The sequence below is a fragment of the Necator americanus genome, chromosome X (assembly GCF_031761385.1).
Source record: "Necator americanus strain Aroian chromosome X, whole genome shotgun sequence".
Taxonomy (NCBI): Eukaryota; Metazoa; Nematoda; class Chromadorea; order Rhabditida; family Ancylostomatidae; genus Necator; species Necator americanus.
In genome coordinates, this window is record NC_087376.1 from 6,706,395 (window position 1) to 6,724,266 (window position 17,872).

The 17,872-nt window shown below is 39.1% G+C and overlaps 1 protein-coding gene across 2 annotated transcripts; it reads right to left on the bottom strand.

Annotated features, from left to right (window-relative positions):
- Positions 1–7,330: 7,330 nt before the first annotated feature.
- Positions 7,331–12,026, bottom strand: RB195_021665 (uncharacterized protein; the record flags this gene model as incomplete). Of its 2 annotated transcripts, none has more annotated exons than XM_064208523.1 (7): positions 7,331–7,506; positions 7,566–7,726; positions 7,776–7,903; positions 7,962–8,050; positions 8,116–8,741; positions 8,807–11,547; positions 11,802–12,026. In XM_064208523.1, the coding sequence occupies 7 exons, from the start codon at positions 12,024–12,026 to the stop codon at positions 7,331–7,333; spliced, it is 4,146 nt and encodes a 1,381-aa protein (XP_064064404.1). The 2 variants fall into 2 exon arrangements, with proteins under 2 accessions (XP_064064404.1, XP_064064405.1); XM_064208524.1 differs by having other exon boundaries at positions 8,116–8,701; positions 8,797–11,547.
- Between the last annotated feature and the right edge of the window lie 5,846 nt (positions 12,027–17,872).

Here is a 17,872-nt window from a genome sequence, read left to right on the forward strand (position 1 = left end):
AAGAAATGTGAACTGTCACACAGCTGCTTGAGAAAAAAAAAAACGGAAAAAGTCCAGTTCAAGCTGCATACTCGAAAGCGTATTGGAAATCTACTAACGAAATCCATACCGCACGAAGCTCTGGATAGTTTTCTCTATCAGAAAAAGTCGACTACGCACATCTAATCTCTTACTTTTTAAGTTTTTAAAATGTAGTGTATTGAGTGTAAAAGCACCTATATTTTGCACTTTCCAGAAAATGGTGTCACTCGGCCAAACATCACAAACTCGTTTTCCCTATGAATTACTGCCCTTTACATCAAAAATGCTGTAAAAAATACAGAAACACTTAAAACGAGTACAAAGTAAGATTGTTAAATAGGAAACAGTGAAAAAAAAATCTTTGGAATTTAACTTTACTCTCATTGACAGAAGTAGCAATAAGAGAATGGATATGAGAGTGTGTAGAACATGGATACTCTGTTTCTTATTTCCGTTTTTTCTTTTCTATTGTGTGCTTTGCTGTGGATTTAGAAAAAGGACGAAAATACCCATAATCTATCCGATCGCCAGGTGTTTTTCTTCATTTTTAACCTTTTAAAAAATAAATTAGTAGAGTGCTGTTAGTGAAAGGTTCAAACAATTGAAAGCTGTAAATTACTGAACTTTCTGTGGATTCAAACAAAAATTCCCTTCGGTGTAGTTTTTTGAAAGCTACATAATTATTTAGAAATGCTGTCGATACATCAAATCAGAGCAGAAGTCATCCGGACTCAAGCATGTCTAGTTTCCATACGATTCCTGGACAATGAGTGATAAATAAGGATCAACAAAGAAACAACATAAATCATTAATCAAAATAACAATCGCTCTTGGTGTGATGAAAAATTCAAAAAAAAACTCAAATGTTGCTTTATTGTCTATTGTTGAGTTTACACAGATCCTATTTGAAGGTTTGGTTCCATTTTTTTGTCTAATACAAACGGCCTAATTATAGAATATCCATTAAAATGCGAGGACTAAGTTTAGAAAAAAAACCGTGGGAAAAAACGACGTTGCACATTAGAATGCTGCTACTGTAGCATCGAAAATCTTGCAAAATTCCGGAAATAGGGTCCAATTAGGCAGTCCATGCACAATGATCAAGGCGTCCTCAATTGATGAATTAAATATGTAATCAGCATAATGTATGGAATGCGATGAAGCTGATTTCCAAGAAATCCTCGACATAATATTAGAGCTCTTCCGTTCCTTTAATTTTGTGCATGGATGAAAACATTAGGGAAGGGAGGGAGCGGGAGGTGAAATGAAACAGATGGTTTAAAATAAGACCCTAGGCAAATTTAACGAATTTCTTTATCCACGCTCCGGGTGTATTGGGTCGTTGGAAAAAGAACGACGACTCTTTCCATAAGCACAATCGAATAAAAATATTTATATTGATTTTTTCTGCTACTGTGCAGAAGTATTCGTTGCCCCTGTTTCTGCTTCTAAGTGAAATACACGAAACATTTACCAGTAATCAACGGAATGTTACAAAAATTGATTGGTACAGAACTTAAACTGTATTAATGCTTATTCCTGATTTCGAAAAGGTTCCACAAACTCTATAGTTAGTTAGTGTTAGATGATCCAGAAATATCAGGATTTCGAGAAAGTAAAATTGTTGATGCTAGTTCTTCTGTGTTGATTGGTCCGTATCCATTTCCGTATAGATCGCTGCAATCGCTGATCCAAAAAACCACTGAAAACATTTTTTTTTATCCTCAAAGACAAAATCTTTCAAAAATTTGATAAAGTTAGTTTTCCAAGGCAAGATTGATATTTAGGATAACCATCAACCTTCGAAAGAGCTTTACAAGAGAGATTTCAATGTAATTAAGAAAAAATAGAGGAAAAAAGTGTGAATCGATAAATTTTCGCACTTCTTAACTTTAGCTCAGAGGTTGTCACGTTGAAATCAGTCAGGCAGTTATCAAAAAAAAAAGGAATTCAAAAATAGATTAATGTAGATTTTTACAAAATGAACTGTACTAAACCAGTAGATGCATTTGTGAATGGTATTAGGGCACCAATGTTTCCCTTGGATGCCGTTGGCAAAAATTTTCTACGTTGGTTTGTTTTCACTATTAGCTGTAGACCCGAACATGGTTTTCTGGAATTGCAACGAAAATGCGGAACACCCCAACACATCCAGAAATCAGACGCATCAAAAGCACTCAAGGATTAATTTATCAAACGAAACGCTTTTAAACCTTTGAGTGGATGAAATTATCCAACGAAGCAATTCTTTGCATCCGGTCAAGCGCATGAAATTCACGTTAGGCGCTTTTGTTTTATCGCTCCTAAGCTTGCAAACAGTTGCCTCGTCAGATAACCTTTGGCGCGCCTAGGTGCATGGAAAAATTCCGATTCCTGAACTTATAGGACAAGTAGGATTCGCATTTTTACTTCTATTTCTATAAACTGAGTCTCGATCTCTAACTTAGCAAAATAAACGAAATATCATAGATAAAATATGAAATAGAAAGAGAAAAAAATTCACTTTGCCTACAAAGCGATGAAGATTGACAGCTTCAAGCGAAAAAAGTGAGATTACGGAGATATCCATAGGCGACTAAGAAAACTTATTCACTAAAAAAGGATTCCGTAGCATTTCAAAACTACGACAATTGATCCATAAATAGTATTTTAGATCTACTAAGTAAATTTATGAACAAACTTGGAGACAATAAGAGAAGGAGCTCAAAGTTCGTCAGAAAAAAAAATAAAAACTTGGAAAACATCCCATAAATGCAAACAACGATTGTTTTTAAGAAGAAGTATCAATAAAGTGGAGAGTTGGAGCGCAAAACAAACATGCTTTGTTTTTCACGCAATGAAAACACCATGAAAATCTGTTGAAAACAATAAAATTAAGCAAAGCGATGTTGTGAAGGAGGACCTCGGAAAGAAGGAGGACGGGGTAGGGGGTTCATTTTTTCGTTCCAAAGCTTTACTATACGAGATAGTCAAATATTTGTGTTATACTAACCTACCACTGATGTTTCCACTCTAAATCCTGGGCATAAAGTCTGTAATTTCATCCATAAATTTTGTTCCAATATTCCTGTAGTTGTGATATGAATGAGACTAATTTTTCCTACATCATTCTAGTACCATGTGCATATTCCTAGACATTTTAATAGAGACTTGAAGAAAATGCAGTCTTCAAATGCAGAAAAAAAAGCCTGAGACATTTATTTGCTAAGACAGCTCTCCTCCTACATGCATTCTGCACTTTTCTACTCCACATGCAACAGAAACAGCAAATCCTCTTACAACACAAATCTGTTGGTCTAATACTGACGTATTGAAAGATCTTTCAAGAAAAAAAAATTAGAAAAAGAACTGGCTACATGAGCGTCGCCGCATTTTGCAGTAAGATCGTTAACTCCGCGGCAGAAGACGAAAAAGGCGAGGAGCTGCGTCTTTTTTTCACAACTCACCTCAATTTCATCCCTATCATAATATCTGAAGATCAATCGAATCGTGAGCTCGCGATCTATCGACTGAATGTAACTAGAATCCTTCAAAAAGACAAGTGAAACAGTTTCTGAAAAAATCACTTCGGCTAAACATTTGCAAGGCCGAATATGAGATAATTGCGCCCTGAGGATACATGATTTTTGAAGTGAATATATAGTTTGAGAAGTAAAATTATAGTTACATGTTCGTAATGTGGATACTATTACGGACATTTTGGTACCACTCACAGATATTGTTTTAAAGCATCGGAGATGTTGGGATTTTGATTGAAGTGCTATTTAGCCCAGTGAACGACAGAAACAGCTAGAAAGTTAGAATAGTTTTTTTAACGTAAAATCTGCAAAGAAGTCATCTTTTGTGCGACATCTGAGCTTTAACGATCCTATTCACATAAGATTTTCGTATTTTTTGTTTAGATTGTAATTTCGCTTTTCCTCGCTATCTGTTGTTACCTTTGTTATGTCAGTGGCTCTCGAACAGAGCACCATCTCTGCCAGTAAAACAACTTATAAATAATTTCTGTGCCTTCGAAATGTCCTAGAGATCATTATCACGCTTCCTGGCTTCGAGTTTTCGAGTTTTCGAGTTTTCATCCATAGAATAAATCCATAGAAGTTTTCATTTCAGTTTAATAAAACCATCATTTGCGCAGTTTCCAGAAGGTATTCGCTTGAAAAAAAAGAAAAACGTCAAATAAACCGACTTTTTCAAAGGCTCCTGACCTGTTGAACGACGCTAGCTTTGAACAAATCTATACCATTCACATTTTTGTCACTCTGACCACGCCCACCCCTGTAGCGGCAATGATTATCCATCCAGGCCTCTGTATAGCCCGTCACGTACCTCACGCCATTGCCAAGCGGTCGTGCCTAATGTCGCATCAAAGCTTGAGTATCCGTATACGGGGTCGTAGATTATGAAGACCGTTGAGGTTCCGCTTATCTCTCCCTGAATCACTGCAAGCAGCCGGCCCCAGAATGCTGTTTTGTACGATTCCTTCGATTGCAGCGCGCCACCCTCACGCGTAGCGTCCCTTACTGCCTATCGGGCAGTCCGAACTGATTTTCGACGAATCGCAGGGCGGAGGCGGCGCAAGGGGTGGAGCGTTGCAACAGATGGCGTCGTACAAAACAGCATTCTGGAGGCGGCTGTTTGCAGTGATGAAGAAAGAGATGAACAGAACTACCCCCGTCTCCATAATCTAAGACCCGTATACGGATACTCCACCCGATATCCGCACCACCTCAGATTCGTGGTATGCTGCCTTTAAAAGGAAGCATCAAGTACATGTGTAAGTACAGCATTTATAACAGATCTCTCGTCAGATCTAAATATCTTCCAAGTAAGATAAAAGGAACTTATTTCTCTAACTAACACTAAAGTAACTAATCTCAATCACCAACCGGAAAATGAGAACAGCAAACGAGAGGAAATTGCTGACATAAACTACAGGAAAAAAAAACAACAAATACACATTTGCGTACACTCAGTGCACAGTCACATCTGATCTTGTTCTTCTCTTTAATGTTGCATCCGTTATGTTCAGCTACTTGCTCCATTCCTCTTGTAACGTTTTCGATGTATTTGCAGCATACTTCGGGAGTCAATGTTTTCCAGAAAATGAAGACAATGTCTTTCAGCTGACCCACGTTCTTTATTTTTAACCTGCTTAATTTGATCACTTTGATGATAAGAAAGTAAACTTCAAAAAGTAATCAGATATTTTACATAGAATATGTTTTCATGTCTCCCCATATTTGCTCAGGTGATTGGGGTTAGGTCAGGTGATTTAGGAGGCAAACAAGTGCGTTAGTATTCCACGATTGCAACTTCTGGCTTGTATATGCACTCTTATGAGATGGCTCGATGTCTTGCACGAACAACCTAATTTAGACAAATGTGAAAAATTCAAAAGAAGTGAAATCTGTCAATAACCATGTAAGACATCGTTGTTGAATCGGACAAAGCATCGCTGGAGAATTCCTCGGTGATTCTGACTGTTTACTCGCATTTCTCCAGCGAAAAAGGCTAACTCTGTTGCATCACTCATTGAAATGCCATCTCATCGGCAGAGCAAAACAGGATGCTTTGATTTCGACCTTAGGCTCGGGTGATAATCATTTCCTTCAACGTAACAATACTTCACGGAATGATCCATTAAGCACAAACATTAACCAACAACAGCACATTAAGCATATTTGGTGAACACCTCTCAGAGTCAATAAATCGATGTCCTGGTGGAAAGCTGTTTGCAGACTTGTAATCAGCAGGTGCGAAAACCTATCCGTGCGAATTTCAATTGTGCCCGCAGGGAACAAGAGGAAGGTCGATAGAATCAATATCTTGGGGGAGAGTAGAAAAAGCATAATTTTAACCCTAGACTTACCGTTATGATACAGTCAGCGAAGTCCTCGTTCCTTTCAATCATTCTTGTGCAGAAATCAGCTCTCTCCTCTTTGTTGACATCTCCCATCATGTGACAATATTTTGTCATGCTTCGCCGGTTTCTCCCTTCCTTGCTGAGGTGCCTCACGCAGGAAGCACACATGGACACAACTCGCTCTTGAAGGCATCCGAGACTGAAAGATACAGGGGCTTATAACCAAAATCAACTGATCTAAAACTAACGTATCGAAATATTTTTCAAAAATAAAAAATAAAAAAGGAAAGAGCTATCTATATGTGTGCACTCGAACTTTATATAACACGGAGTGAGTTTTTTTTTGTAAAATTACAATAATTTTTTTCTTCTATCAACGCTTCTTTCAATTTTTTCCTTGAAAATTTAGGCATAGATAAGAGATTTCATAATTTTCTTCCCAAACACGTCAGTACTATCTTTGGAGAACAATCAAACTTGATTTTACATCTATGTTTCTCTCACAACTCCACATTTTGGAAACATTATTCGAACTATGAGTTCCCTCCCTCTCAACTATTAGCACAGAATGATGTGCTGACATGAAATGGCGTGAATATCAGCATCGTAGTGATGAAGATAAAACTCTACGTCAGACCACGTGAATGAGTGTTGGCTAGCATTGTATCTAAACAGTCATTCACATGTGTGTTTCCACTTTTTGAAGAAAGGGTGTTAGCAGCATCAAGGAAATATGCATGGAAAAAGATACGCGAATGAGTCATAGAAACCCATTCTACCATTGGGACTCCCGCACACCATTCCGACGCCATGGGACCTGTCTCCCTCCATTTTATAGCTATCTCACTCCGGAGCAGGGTCAAGCGTGTGTTGAGAATTTCTCAACGGGGGGTCGTAAAGGGGGGTGTCGGGTCACGGGGGTGGTCGTAAGGGGGGGTCGGAAAATTAAGAAAAAATTAAGGTAGGGGTCGGAAAATTAGGAAAAAATGAAGGGAGCAAAGAAAAAAGACGACGTGTTGTTGTTTTTAAATAAACACATTTTAATAAAATTTAGTGTAATTTATTTTTGTAATTTAGGGTTCACCAGAAAAACAGAAGCGAAAACTGCACTGCTTCTTTTCAGACGTTATGCTGAAACGTGAAGGAGGATTAGCAGTGAATGGCACGTTTTTACCGCATATCAGAAGATATTCACAACTAAAACGTATTCTAAGGTTTTTTCAGGTCCCAATATCTGCGACTAAAAAGTGGAAGTTGCCTCAAAGAAGAAAAAACGTCAATGATGCGTATTCAGCACTTGCGTTCAAAATAAATTTGTTTGATATTTGAATAAACTATTGAAGAAGTCTTGCGGTTGCAGTTGAGGAAGACTACCGTAGCATAAAAAGTTATAATAAGAAGAAGGCACAGAAACCACAAAATGATTTTTAAAGAATTTATTCTTCATAATTCTGGTGATGAAAATACTGCGCTTTTTGAGCCAATCTTGAAGATGGACGATTTAGCATTTTCCTGCTCTTCTAATCTATGCTTCATGACGTCAGAGTCACTTCGGTGGCTCAAACCGTGCAAAATCATATGTCGTCGCACGTTCAAGGCGGTTAGGGAGTCCACATTACCTGAACGAAGAGGAAAGCCTTCAGAAAACAGAAGAAGTTCGTAGACAGAGGAAACGTACCAGTAGCAATAGCATGTTTGACTTCTTTCATAAGACTGCCTTCTTTTTCATATGTGGATGGTTTCCCAGGTCGCAAACGCAGTCCTGGTAGAGGATGTATCCATTGGGAAGCCAGCTGCTCCAGCTTCACAGTTAACAAGCTGGGTCCATTGCGTTGAACACTTAAGACCCAGTACTTAGCAAAAAGTAATATGAGTGTAGGATACTTACGTCATTAAGTGGTCAAGCGTTTCCGTGTTGATATTGCTGCGCTCTTCCCTGGATAGACGATTTGCTGCCGAAAAACTTCGCTCAGAATCTGCATTGCTGGCAGGAATTACCAGAACACATCTGATAGCCTAGAACGAAGAGATAAAGATTAGAAACGGAGTTTACAACAATGTGATATAGCTGTACCTGCGCCACTTCCTCCGCAATTCCAAATTTATGGGAGTTTTTCAGATGTTGTTCGTACAAATACGGGCTACCGAATTTTTTATCTCGCACTGCATATGCTGAGATAATGCTCGACTTATAGTGTTGTAGAAGCGTATCATTGGTTCTCTCAAACCTGCGATGTTGCAGTATCGCTCTAAGGTTCCAATGGAATGGAGGATGAGCTCATGTCGCAAGCTGGGATTGAATCTCTGCTCTTCTTGATTTATATATTCTGGACATCCTCTGTCAGGGAAATTCCAATCACTTGGCACGTAGTCTATAATTCCACTTTCAAAGTCTCCAGCAAACTCCACAATATCTATGATTGTTTGCCTTTTTAATGCAATCAGGTCACTCGCCCGAAGTTCGTACTCCCTTCCACTTTCCATATGTTGCTGCAAAGCCCTAGCAACATCTTGATAAAAATGAAATGCAGCGTCTGCAACCGACGTAGTCGGCTTGGTAGCCTCATACACTCGTCCTAGGGTGACAGTTCGGAGTTGTCGTAAATCGAAGTCCGGCGAGTCTTCAATATGATAAGCCAAGTCGGGATCTTCTTGAGTCAAACTTATTCCGGCGGGCGCTTCTGCGAGCTCTAAATTTCGGAACAATTTTATGTTGAGCATTGCTCTGCTTTCCTGTTCTTCTTCTTGTACTTCAGGTTGTTCTTGTTCCTCCTCCTCTTCTTCCGAATGACCGCCGCGTGAGGGAGAGTAGTCCTTGAATGCCTTCGGATAAACGCAAGCAGCAGACCCGTACCTGCTGGGTGCTGTTCAGGAGAAGTGTAGTAGTTGTTGAAATAATCATCGCTGACGTGACTGTACTTGTTTGTCGATCTGTCGTACATTTTGAGCACTCCTCTTTCAAGGATTTGCCGCTCAGTTTTAATATTATAAATGTTGCTAGTCAGAGCTTCAGCAGTCCCCCTCCAAGATGAAGCTAGATCAATAGGGAGGGCTTCCTCTTCCTGGAGTGACAATGAGATATAAGCAAGAACTTCTAACACAGTGTGTACATGGTGCATTGCAATGAATGTGCGACCATCCATGAGAACCCACGATGCGATTTTTGCTCGTTTCACTGTTTCAGCCGGAAAGCGATTGCGGCTTTTAAGTATCTCTAATGTCTGCAGTAGAACTGGATACACACGCAATATGTTGGAAACTGAATTCACTAAACTTGCAGCCCATCGCACCTTGAATAGTGCCCTCATTTGTAGATAGGGGTAGCCCATTTGCTTAGCAACTCTCTTGTATACTCTTCTCCCTACCGTTCGCACCGTAGTTCCAAATATGTGGTACATTTCCATAGCAACTGCTTCTGTTAATTGGAAGAAATATCCTCTCTCAGTGGTCACTGCCAGGTTTAATTTGTGCGCCATACACACTGACAGAATGAGGTTATTCCGTGGATGAGCATCGTTTCTCGTGCTCTCCTGTATCAAATTCTTCATCCTTGCGTAGACCCCACCGATATGCCCTTGCATCACTGCAGCGCCGTCGGATGACAGACCTACCATATTCTTCATTGCATAGTTCCTAATGGTTTCGCTCAAACCTGGAGCTTCAGCCCACGATTCCATCTCATTCAAATGCCCCAAGAAGGCTTCCACGGTGTGATTCGCTGTTTCGCTCTCGACATCAGAAAGAAAAAAGTGGAATGTTATAGGCCTATGCTGTGGTGAGACAGTCTTTACTAGGAAAACGATCCATTTTACTCCACGCGATGAAGTTGATCCATCGAGAAGCACTGAGAATGGCATTCTGTTTTGGACCAAGTATTTTACTAGGTCATACTTCATGTGTACAGCAAATGACTTGATCATCCGATGCACAGTAGTGGGATCATAGTGTGCGCTGGTTCCAACTGCTCCGGCTCTCATAGCCATAACAAGAAGAGGGAACTGTGTTGAGTAAGGAAGTCCTTCTTTTGCAATCGTGTACGCTGCAAAAGTAGATGTGACAGTTGCTGCGACGTTCTCTGAGGATACACTGTCTCGAACTCTTGCTGCTTCCCTCTTAAAACTATCCAAAAGGCTTGTGTGCGCTTTTGATGCTTCGTGAAATGTTAAGCGATTCAGAACACGGCTGATACCGTACCTGGGGTTTCGTGAGGCACTACCTGACATCTTATTTAAGCACAAAACTCTTCCTCTCCCAAGGAGGTTCACGTTCTTTCCAAACATCTGCTGCTCGCTTGCGCACGTTCGAAATCTATCCTCTGGATTAAACCTAATTTCGTCTTTGTTACAAAGAGAACATCGCATGAAGTCCAGCTGGGGGCGAGAAGCGTCTCTATAGTACTCCAAGTAAGGCTTGTTCACCAGAGCTTCTATTTGTTTCACAGTGAAAGATTCGCCATTAATTCCAACCTGCTGAAGATTACGACGAAGAGCTGTTTGCGCGTTCTCATCGCGATGGAGACAGAATTTCCTTCTAAGGTTCAGATCCTCCAACTCTATCTCGGCTTTCTGTAACTCATTTCTCTCCTTTAACTCGCTCATCATAGTTTTGAGGAGGTTCGTTGTATGTTGCGATTCAGCGGCGAGCGCCATCTGAGCATCGCCGAACATTTGTTGTTTGTTCTCAATATGCTGCACCTTCTCTAGCAGCTTCGACATGCTGGCCTCCAATCTAGAATATTGGAGGCCAGCGTTACCTAGGGGAAAAGCAGGGAACTCATCCGCAGCTGTGTCGCCGAAATCAGTAGGCGAGCCAGGATATTCTCGATCTGGACTTCCACCCTCGACTGGAGATATTGTCGTAGTTGTCGTAGTCGTCGTCATTCCACCCCTTCTAATGGGGTTATCAGGACGTCTATTCCATTGTTCAAGGTATCTGTCAAACCCTTCGCCCTCGCATTCGTTGTCATACCCGGGAGTCCTCTTAGTGATTGCCCATTTAGAGCCGCAAAGAGAGACGGAGTTCTGAGGAGTCAAGGAGTTTTCTGGAAGGACATGGAAGACCATTTGGCGATTGATGTCTGGCCACAAATTGTCCAATCGTTCCATCGGTATCACCTTCGAAACATCGTCTGATGGAGAAAAGACGACTATATCAACTATTCGAGACGACAACCACTCTTGTTTTTCTAGTGTTATGTGTAGATTTCTTTCTCGATACACTGCATTTCCTCTGCGACTGGTTTCTACATAGCTGAATAATTTGGCAAAGTGCTCCGCGTCCTTCCCTTTGAAATGCAAAACGATGAAAACGGATTGCCCATCACGGTAATAGTCTTCGTGATGAATCTGCGGAGGCTCCGTTCTGCTAGACGAAGGGAAAAATTCGTGTGGCGATTTCTGCCCTTGTTCTTGCTGATCGGAAGGGAGATTGCAGAACGCCCAGTTGATCAACCGAGAGCATTTCGCCGCTTTAGCCTTAAGATTATAAAAGTTGAAATGCAGTTTTCGCTCCGCTCGTGGAAAGTTTCCAGGTGGAACTACACTGCCATCGGGTTCCTGACTTCCGATAACGAAGAAGGCTTGGAATTCCTTGTTTTTAGGCCATTTTTCATTGTTGAAGTCTGCGAAGATCGAAGTAAAGAACTTGCGTTCCTTATCTTTCTGAAACATCAAATTTTCTGCAAACTAACTACTTTTGAGTTAGCAGAAACAGTTGAAATATTGAATAGATGTTATGCATAATAAATAAAGTGATAATGTGGAGGAGGTGATAAAATAGAAAACCAATCATTTTAAATGCAATTAGCTACCTAAAGTTTTGATCCGTTTAAAAAATCGACTTGTTGTCCAACTCATCAAGTCTAAGAACTACAGAATTGTGTGTTACTACTTTATTTGAAAGAAATGAAACTAACCAGAGGTGACTTCGTGTTGAGTACTAACAGACCATATGAGGAAATCTTCATTTCCTTCATAGCTTGCACATTGCTTCGGCACTCTTCCGTTACAGCCAGTTCAATATATTGAAGATCCGCAGTGGTACGGAAACGAAGCGTTGAAAATTCGCTTAGGAAAGGATGACAAACGAGATCTTCAGAAGCTAACAGAAGTGTAAGAGCACTAAGTAAATGTAGAAGCATAGCTACAATGAAAGGCAAGTGCGCTGACACAAGTTGGTAAGTGTTGTGCAGATAAAGTGCATTATGCGTGAGCTTTCCCCATCGATCGATTATTATATTTCGATAATGATATCTGTTAATTAGCCATTACATCATCTGTTGAAATAACGGCTGATGCAGCAATGATTCATCGTGGTTCGAAGGATCAGCGCGATGTCGCGCTGTTTTTATTGTGACGGTCAGGAATCAATCCTTGCCAGAGGTCCTGTTTTTGCACTTAACGTAAAAGAATTTAAAGAGCAGATTTCTCTTCTGACAGCGACGGCTTTCTTACTTTCAGTCGAAAAAGCAATTCTGATGCTCCTACTAAACGGAAAAAAGACATCTACAGACGCAATTAGGGTTAAAATTAGTACAAAGTAGGCTCCACTAGATTCTCAATATCTAGGCTCAAAGTGACTCTCGTGCAATAAAGCTGGCAACTTTGTGTAGAGGGAGATTTCTTCTATATTTCTACGAAGTTTGGTGCCTCTAGCCTTCCTAGTCTTTTTGAAACCTAGTTGAGAAAAATCCCAATTTTTGTCTCAAATTTTTGAGTTTTTCTCAACTAGCTTTTGAGAGAACCAGAAGACCTACAAAGGCCAAAATTTGCATTTGGGGGTTTTCTCTGATGCTGTATCCAAATATGGAATCAAATTTTTGAACGGTGCTACAGCATCCTCGCAACGAGGAAAAGAGCGAAATCTCAGATTTTCGGCAACGCGTCAAAATCTGTGTGATTTCAAACAAACTTCCATAACTCAGCTCATAGTTAATAAGAACGAATTCAGTTTAAAGTATGTTGTAGAGGAGGATTTTTGCTCTCGTAATTTGCTTTTACTTTTTTACAGGTATTTTTCATCTCTAAAAAAGCTAGTTGAGAAAAAGTTGAGAAAAATGCCAAATTTCTCAACTATTTCTCAACTAGGTTTCAAAAAAAACCAGAGGGTCCCTGCAAAAGATTTTCTGGCCGTTTTGTAGCGCAAATCTTCTTCTACACAACGCAGCCACCTACCTTCTACCCATCTTTATCTTCTTATGTCTCTTCGCTAGTGAGTTATTCATGTCTATTTCAAGGTCACAAAATCCGACCTGTCCAGCAGTAATTTCCAATTAAGACCTGGTTTTAATCGCTAAAATAACCTCTATATAACACTTGTATGTGGCAAACAGTGCTCTAAGTACAATTTCAAAAAATTGCCGGTGAAATGTTCTCCTCAGTGCTTTTTTTCGGTTTTGTAAAAATCTAGATTCCGGCGGGGATCGAACTCTCATCCATTCATTTCCATTGTCGATAAGTAAAATTGTTTGTTAATAGTTAGAAATAGTGTGAAAATTGTTTTAAAAGGTGTTCTCCTTCTTTTTCAGCTGTTTTTTCGTTTTGCAAAAATAATGGTTCCGGCGGCGATCGAACTTTTGTTTATTGTTTAAAACTTTTATTTTTCTTGATCTTCTTCCATCTGGCACACGTCACGCGGCATTTTGAACATATAATTAACATGAACATATAATTTCTAGTTATTATTTATTCCATTAATATCGCTGCATTACAATATGTATTTTGTTTTACTTGTAGCATTACTATTTTTTAAAATAATTTATTATTTGTTTATTACATCGTGTTGTTTTATTTTATTTATTATGCGTTTACTTGTTTTTTTAAATTTCTTATTATACGCAAGTTTTGATTGCTGTGCGGGCAGCTATACTGATGGGAACGAGATGAGAGGGTCGTTTTGGGGAGGGTCTGCGAGGGGGGGTCGTTTTTAGGAGGGATTTTTCCCAACTATACGCTTGACCCTGCTCCGGAGCAGAATTCGACGCCGCAGAAACCATATTACCGTATTTTATCGCGTTGGGACTACCTCGCACCAATCCGACGCCGTGGTATCCGTCCCCCTCTCCTTTTGGAGTTTCGTGACTGAGACACAAAAAGATGCACATGTGACAGAATAAGCCCTTTATTATATAGCATGATAGTTTGCAAATTTAGAAGTGTACATTCACATGAAGTTCATTTATTCTCATTAACAAATGTCAGAAAATAACTTTAGCCTATGAAAGCAAACATACACACTTTTCACTCTGTTGACAATGATGGAAAGGTAGTGTGCTCGCCTATCAGCTACATGGCGATGGTTCGGCACTCCACCGGTGCAGACTTCTGCATCATTATGGAGTATTTTCGTGACACACAGACAAACAAACACACACATACACACACGGACTAAGCGCGTTATTATATAGCATGATGATACTTGAAATTTTTCTTTTTCTGAGGATTAGCAGCTTGGCCTCTGGCAAAAAAAAATAAAGGTAATTGAGGAAATTAAGTCAACACTAAAGGAAACTTTAGAACTTCGGAAATTTGAACTGCTAAATGAAGCCTTTTAAATTTTTCAAAAAATGGTTGTATGAGAATTTATATAAAAAGAAAGTAAGGCTGGCAGACACTGAATTAAAGAGAAAAAAGAAAATTCAACTGCTTTCGAAGTATTCGCTGTGATGAGTTGAAGTAAAAAGAGAATGCATGGAGATGCGTTTCAGCGTTTATTGAATGTAAATGTCAGAAATTTTTCTGCGCATTGTTTAAATCGACCAAAAACAATAAGGAAATACACAGATGATGCAGAAATGTGGATTCTGAATGAGTCAAAGAAACTATACTGAGAATAATGAACTACTATTTAAGGAAACTTGAGAGAGTGACCCTGAAAATTTTGGAGAGAAAGATAAGAGCAAGTATCAGCAGAGACATTGCAAAATATCGATGAGTTCGTCCTAAATCGATAGGAAAACGTTGACCAACCGTTGGTCAAATGTGTATTTCTTCCTGGAAAATTTTAGAAAGATCCTACGCTTTGATTCAACACATAGTCAAATTTTGGAGGATCGGACGTTGTTTATCTGATACGAAACTGCAAACTTTTGCAAATAAACGCATGGATGTATGCATTAATGCATTAATTTATAAAGAGATCAATGCGTTTGGAATGTAATAAAGTTAATTTCTAACTCCATTACGGCCACATCTAAATTCTTAGTTTAAAGGCATCACCTGACGAATCTGGGGTAGTACGGGCTTCAGCCTGGTAATGCCTATACGAGGTCGTAAATTGTGGGAAAGAGGATGAATCCGTTCACACCTCCCTGTATCAGGACGACCCGGAAACGCTGTTGCTTACGATGTCTTCTATTGCAGCGCACCATCTTTGCTCCCTCTCGCCTGCGATTCGTCTAAAACCTATTCGTACGAATCGCAGGCGGGGGCGGGGCGCAAGAGTTGCGCGTTGCAACAGAAGCCTTCGTAAGAAACAGCGTTCCGGGGTCTTCCGTTTACATGGAAATAGGGAGAGATGAACGGAATCGCCCTCCTCTCCATAATCAACGGCCTTGTATAGGTTTTACCAGGCTGAAACCCATATAACTCCAGATTCATAAGGTGACCCCTTTAACTCCCCATAATCATGGATGCAAGGACACTCGGAGAATACCTGCATTGACTATCTGGATTTTCTATGATCGCTAGGAATAAACGTTTAAAAAATGATGTCATAGGTGCGAAAATGACATCTTTGCGAGTCGCAAAAAATGAAAAAGAGGAACTGAAAGATTGCAAATAGTTCTTAGACCAAAACCTTTTGTTTTAATTAGTTGGATAATTAAGCGATGAGTAGTGAGGAACAGTCTCATGAATGCACTCGCTAAAGACTATTCATAAGAAAGATTTATTAAATCTTCTATAACATATCTAAAATTACCCTATTCCTCTTCGCTCTAATTTAGTTCCTGCAGAAAAATGCTGAAATTCTTATATTACAGTACAATAGACAAGTGTAATATGCAAAACATGGAAAATAATTCATAATCATGAGAGGATTCTTCACTGTCTGGAACGACATGCTTGACTTGTTATCCGCAATGAAAAGGACTGCGACAAACTCCACTGACAGTAAGTTTGCCGATTTTTTCTTATCATGTTCTTCTGTTCTTAAAAAAAGTATTTTTTTTTCTCTTCTTTTTGGTGCACCAATTGTGTATTTGAATTAATTAATTAATTAGTTAATTATACAAAACACATGTTCCAAGTGGCCCATTCTTAGTTCCTCACCTTGGGTAGAAGAATTTTACGATATTCCGTAGTAACTTTATGAAGCTACTGCATGATAATTTGGTGCAATTTCCTTCCAGGACCATTTCTAACTTTCACGTCTTCAATTTTAACGCTTTTGAATGTCTTATCTTCGTTACCCATACACATGCATACAAGAGAAAATTACATAATCAGGCTTTGATTGTGAGAAAGATCTTAATCCGTATTTTTGCAGTTTTATGTTTGTCCCAGATAATGTAATTTATGTGAACTTGCGGCTCTTAAGGATATGTTTCGCCCACAGGAAACAAAAGTGCATTTTCCCCTATTTTCCTCTATTATTTCCTGCACGTCTGCTAATGAGAACCTAAATCCGAAAAATTCCAGAGAGATAGTTTCGATTAGGAGAAAAAATTTTCCTATTTTTGTAACTAGAAGTAAAGTTCTGTGTTACTGAGTGGAATTTTTAAACAATAGAACGTAAACAAAAGAAAACGGAACAAAATCCCAATGTTTTTTTTTTTGAAGAAATTTCGAATTTCTCTTGGAATGTTTTTTTCTTCGGCTGAGCAGTTAAAAACTAGTCCATATACAAATATTTAGGAAGATGTTTTATGTTTGGGATGAAATTTGAGACACTTTAAAGCCTTCAGATGTCAACTTGTTTATCGACACGCGTTTAAAACGACCGCTTTTGTTTGAAAACATTGTTTCCGATGTGTTCATCAAATATTGGTTTAGAAACGTGAAGTCATCTTTTTTTGAGTAAATTTAAACTCATTAAGTGAAGTGTTGCCTTCTCTTTCAAACTTAAAATGAATGTAAGTTCGGCAAGGATACAGCTTTATGTATGAATGGAGAACATCCCGAGTGAAATAATTTTCCAGAGCTAGGTGTCATATAAGTAGTGCTTTTAGAAGCCCTTTCCTCTTCATTTCACTCCCAAAATTACAATTTTTAATTTGAAACAATTCCTATTTATTTTATTATGTAATATTTAGAAGCATATTTTAACAATTATTCCCTTTTGTTTTCCAATTATTCTCACTGATGGTGATTTCTGAGGAAATGAGGAAGCGAGCAAGGTAAAACCTAATCACATACTATGTTGGCAACTGGGATGGCTAGTTAAACACCATAAATTCTGGAGAAGAAAGTCACGGTGCTAAGTATATGCTGATCGCTGAGGGTTTGCTATAAAATAAAATATTTTGTCCATAGTCCACCCTTTCAGCATTCGTATTATATTTTCCTATACTCTTCGTAGTACTTTCCTTCGTAGTATATTTTCCTCAACTTTATCGAATGATTGCTTTGATTACTGTAGGAGTGTTCATCTTATTTACCATCCACAATCTGGAAGAAACCCTCATTAAGGTTAATTTGATATTCTTTAGACTCATGTAATGGAGTGCTCACTTCAAAGGTTCCGTGACGAATGGAGAAAAATTACTTACTCTAGTAAATTCTGGATGAAACGTGCCATTTCCTACGGGATAAGAATAAGAATGGATATTAAGTTGCAGTTGCATGAAGCATTTTTAGAAGTTATTTTCCTCTTCCAATTGGAGGGTGATTTTTTTATTGCGGATATAGTGCAGGTGAAAAGAGGTTTCGGCTGCGATTGTAGGGTAGACAGTTCGAAACCACTCTAGAGCCAACTAAGCCATTTATTCCTTCACGAACGATAAGGCGTGACCACATTTGTCTCAGAAAATAAAAACACTGGTGTTAA